Genomic DNA, 5302 nt, shown 5'->3' on the forward strand with positions numbered 1-5302 from the left:
GTGAACGTGAAGACACCCATTTTTGATCAAACCAAATTATATAATTAGTTTTGTGGCTTGGTCTTTATAGGAGTTAGGTCACGATTTTGATTATGATAGATGATCATGACTACAACTTTTATGCCTTTCAACTTCCTAAATGTAAATGCATCTTTTTGTCTTGAAAAGAATCATTTATTGAAAAGGCATTACGAAAAGTATTATAGAAATATAGGGGAGCCTTTTCTTTCGTATTTATTTTCTAAAAAAATAGGTAAAAACGATTCTACTACAAACAAAGTAAAAATAACAAATAGCCTAAAGCAAGCCAATATGTTGATTTATTTTGATCTTATCCGGAACATGCAAGCTTTTTACTAATATTAAAAACAATAAATTACAACTATTTATTCTTACTAATGATATAATCAAGCACATATGTAGATTAGTCAACTAACCAATGAAAATTTTATACACCAAACTTGATAAAATTGAACATATATATATAAAGATTGTTTCTATTAATTTCTATTAAATATTTCTATATACGTATGTAATTATGTATGTTGATCAATTCCTAACTTACACCAAGGCTCAAGCTTGGATCAAAATGAAATTACATACCAAAAAAACTAATATGTGTGAAATAAATAACAAACAAAATAAATATAAGTTTTAAAGAAAAATGGTCGATGCCAAGTGAACTTCCAGCAGCAAGATCGGCATACAAAGAACTATTCGAAAAGAATTCTTTCAAGGGATCGGACCCAGTCTCATTTGTAGGCCTCATTAATCCTTTCGTAACTTTTCCACTGCAAATAATAAAAATAAATAAAAATTAATTACATATGTAAAAATAAAAGTATTTCGTAAGAAAATATGTTTTCAAGATAAAGAGATGAATAGTTGACCCATTGACCTGTAGGATGAAAGGTTACCTTGGGAGTGAAGGACAAAATGTGATCACATAATTAGCACCCGTACACGTGAAAGTACTAGTTGCATCATCGTACGCATAGCTGTACGACCTCGGACACGCCGTCTTAAACACCTGCGAATACGCCGTCGGCTGACACGTGCTCGGCGAATCGAACTCTCCCTTACAGCAATACTCCGGCGTCCCAAACGCCTCACATGCGCTTCTACAACCTCCGCCACCCTCCACCCTCAGCTCGCTCGGACACCGCCGGTTTAAGTCATCTACACACCCCGTCGTCCTGCAATCACCCGACCCACCGTTCACCTCCACGATCATCTGTAAATTGTACCCGTCGACAAGGCTGACGTCGTAGAAGTCCTGTGTGGCCGAACCTGATATCGATCCAAGGGTGAACTCCGCCAGGGTGGCCGGTGGGGTTGCTCCGGCACCATTACATTGCATTTCTCCGGAGCCACAATCAGCCGTGGCACATGATCCGTGGCCGGTGGAATCAAAGTTACAACCTGTTCTTCCCCATAAGCGACCGGACCACCCTGCCGGAGCTTGAAAGGAACGTGAGTTACCGTTTGCGAGTTCAAATCCGGTGGTATCAAGAACTGGATTGCCTAGAATTCCCGGCCAGACTGTGTAGCTGCACTTGTTGACAAATGTAAAAGTAGCACACGAAACTCCTGAAATAAGAAGAACAAGAAGTTGAAATCACATTCTATATATGGTTTAAAGACAACACTTGAATGAAGTTAATTAAGCGATGGTTTACCTTTAAGGAAAAAGAAGAGAAGAGATGTAAGAACCAAATTAGAGCGAGTCATATGGATTATTGGGTAGTTCGCGTTGAAACAGAAGTGGTTTTTGGTGGAATATAGAGAGTGGAATGTTTTGGAAATTATAAGGATTAAGGAAGAAGAGGCAGATCGAGGGAATTTCGAAGTAGGGAGATGCGTTGCTATTTATGCAAATTCATAACACCTGCCGACCACTGCCTTTTTAATCCATCACGTAAAATATTAATCTTTTGAGACTGTATCATTCTGTTTAATTTAATGAGTATTTTTATGCGTGTGCTTTAACTAATAATCAATTGTTCTAATAACTTTAAAAATTGGTGGATACAAGAAATTACGTGGAAATTGTTTTATATGTGAGATAAGTTTTTTATAATTTATTACTGTTTAATTTAGCATTCAACATAACTTAATACTATTGGAGAGCATATGTTATTCTTTTTATTGATGTTTCAATATATATTAAATTAGTATTATTGGAGATCATATGTTATTTTTTTATTTGTCTTTCATATATATTGATATATTGTTGGTTTATCTAATTTCTTTCTCTATAATAAGATTTTATTTTAGCTTTTTAATTTTGTTTTAGTTTAAATAAGTTTTATTTTTTTAATATATATTTATTTGTATTAAATATTACAAACATTTATATTACAAACCAACCATAACCATAGTAAAGTTTAACACAAACATATTAAAATATGATGTGCATAAAAACAACTAATTAAAAGAGGATTTTTTACATTTTAAATAGATAAAAATCAATAAGGTAAAGTTATATATATATATATATATATATATATATATATATATATATATATATATATATATATATATATATATATAAAATAGAGGTTAACTATTAAAGATGTAATTTAGTTAAATGTCATAATTATTGGAATAGTGATTGGGATAAAAATTTAAGTCATAACATATGTTTATCATTAGAGATTACTTTTTTGGGCACATCATTTAGACACATGACACTAGGTTCTTGTAATTTATGGATGGTGGTTTGTCATAATTTATTATAAATAAATTTTTACAATTATTGTTTTAACATTTTTCATTAGTAGAAAATAACAAATAATTAACAATAAATTAAAATCTTAAAAGCTTACGAACTTACAAAGCTTAACAAAAATAAAAAGAAAGAAATCCATAACTAGTACAATCTAAAGGAAGTCTTCATCTGAACATTAGCCTTCTAAATCATCGAAAAGTTTTGAGTTAAGATCAATTTGGTTAACTGTTCAAATATCTTTCTTTAAGTTTCTATGAAGATCATGATAGATCTCAACATTAGAACTATTTTTCTTTCTTTTTAAGAACTTTTCGCTACCAAACTCTAGTGGTTATGTCAATGGAACAATCTCATGTTCATTATACTCATATATTGTACTTTCTTCATCTTCTACAATCATAGTATATAATATGATACAAATATACACTACCTCATTCAACTCTTTCTCCTCAACAAAAATTATAAGGTATTGAAGTATCTGCCAATATTTTTTAAGAGCTTTAAATACCCGTTAAACATCTTTCCTCGCCTTTTCCTAAACTATCTTAATTTCAACCTCTTTTGATCATTAGTACAAAACAATGTTTTAACAAAAACAGAACTGTATCAACGTAAATTTTCAAGCCAAATTTTTTATTTTTAAAACACAATAAACTCATTAAATTTTCTCAAACACCACAATTGTCTTAAATGTCAATAATCCACAAGTAAAAATCACTATCCCATAGTCATAAAAATATAATCTCGCTCCAGTGTGTACTATCAAACCGGTGCATTCCCGCGATCCTGAGAAGTACCTAAAACACATATCACACAACACGGTAAGTATAAAGGTTAGTGAGTTCCCCATAATACCATATACACAAATAATAAGCCTCTAATGGCTATAGCTCGGCATGCACCCTCTAGTCATGCATCTCGGTGAGGACCCTCCGGTCTCACAGTTCGGTGTGGACCCTCCGGCCATGTGTCTTAGTGAGGACCATCTTGTCTCACAGCTTAGTTTGGACCCTTTGGTCATGTCTCAATGGAAACCCTCCGGTCCCACAACTCGGTTTGGACCCTCCGGTCCTGTCTCAGTAAAATACAGAATATAGCATATACATATCACAAAAACACATGCATAATATCACGTAGCTCAAATAAGCACAAAAGACCCTCCGGACACACATAGATACCACTCATGGTAAGTATAGTAAGAAGACTCACCTCGTAAGCTAGCAAGTAATAATCTTGTACACGAATTTCGAACTAGCCTCCGCCAAACACATAAAATAATAATATCTAATTAAGACTAATATCATGGCTCAAAATAAGCTAGGTTGTTGTCTCTCTCAAACTCTTGGGATGGGTAAAAGACCATTTTATCCCTCCATGGTTCCCATTCTCCCTGCCTTGACCATAAAGTCAACAAAAGTCGACATCGAGTCAACTATCCATGTTGACCTAACTCGCTGAATGCATCTATGTGACTCACCGAGTCCCTTTTATTCCTTCATAACATCACAAAAACCCAACTCAACTCATCGAGTTGTCCCATCAACTCGCCGACTTACCCATGTCTAGACTTATCGGGGAAAACCGTAGTCGACTCGTCGAGTCAGCTCTTTGACTCGTCGAGTCCCTTAATTCAGTTTCCCATTCGAACGTTTTAAGGCAGATCTACCACTCCAAGCTCTAGATCTAGGCTCCCAATGCTCGATTGTCATGTAAAGCTTCAATCTTTACGTTCATGTATGGTATATTTTGCTCCAAAATGACAATACAACTCTAACAGGGGTGTTTAAGCACAATAACTCTTATATGGATGAATAAAGTTGGGACCTTTTGACTCTATGGACCTCAAAAGGTCCAGATCTGATGCCTCCATGCTTGGCAAGAATAAGTCATATCAAATCTCAAGGAAATGTGGAAAAAGCACCAAAACTTCCTTATTAGCAAGATCTAAACAATATGATGAGCAAGGTGATGGATTTTACTTCTCAACAGAAGCTCCAAGTGAAAGAATGTTGGATCCCACAGCCTCTCCTTGTTCCTTGCTTGTATCTCACTTATTTCCTTCCAAAAGATTCACCAAAACACTCTTTCTTAGCTCAATGGCCGATTAGGGTTTCACACAGGAGAGTTGGGTAGCTGGTGATGCAGAAATGAGGAAATAAGTTTCCTTAAATAGGCCCTAACCTCGGAGATTTAGGGTTTCATCTCAAAGCACCAACTCGACGAGTCGGATCTCTGACTCGTGATTCGGTTATTAGACCCACGTGGTCATTCAGTCTTTATTCAACGAGTTTAGGCACCAACTTGTCGAGGTGCTCAATAGATCTTAAAATAAATAAATAAATAAACATACCTGGGAGTCCGAATGTTACAATTCTCCCCCACTAGAATTAGACTTCACCCTCGAAGTCATGCTCTGGAAATAGCTCTAGGTACTGCTAGCCCATCTGGGACTCCGGCTCCCACGTCTACTCGGATCCCTTCTGATGGTTTCACTGGACCTGAACCAGGGGAACCTTTTTGTTCGTCAAAACCTTAACTTTTCGATCCAAAATTGCAATCGACCTCTCAATA

The 5302-nt window shown here is 35.2% G+C and overlaps 1 protein-coding gene across 1 annotated transcript; it reads right to left on the reverse strand.

Annotated features, from left to right (window-relative positions):
- Nucleotides 1–424: 424 nt before the first annotated feature.
- On the reverse strand, nt 425–1851 carry LOC145036835 (thaumatin-like protein 1). Its single transcript, XM_078985332.1, has 3 exons — nt 1680–1851; nt 918–1590; nt 425–791 (listed from the first exon to the last, which is right to left on the reverse strand). Exons 1-3 carry the CDS (start codon nt 1729–1731, stop codon nt 596–598), a joined length of 921 nt encoding a protein of 306 aa, XP_078841458.1. The 5' UTR covers nt 1732–1851; the 3' UTR covers nt 425–595.
- Between the last annotated feature and the right edge of the window lie 3451 nt (nt 1852–5302).

Source organism: Lactuca saligna, chromosome 3 (genome assembly GCF_052625555.1).
Source record: "Lactuca saligna cultivar CGN05327 chromosome 3, ASM5262555v1, whole genome shotgun sequence".
Taxonomy (NCBI): Eukaryota; Viridiplantae; Streptophyta; class Magnoliopsida; order Asterales; family Asteraceae; genus Lactuca; species Lactuca saligna.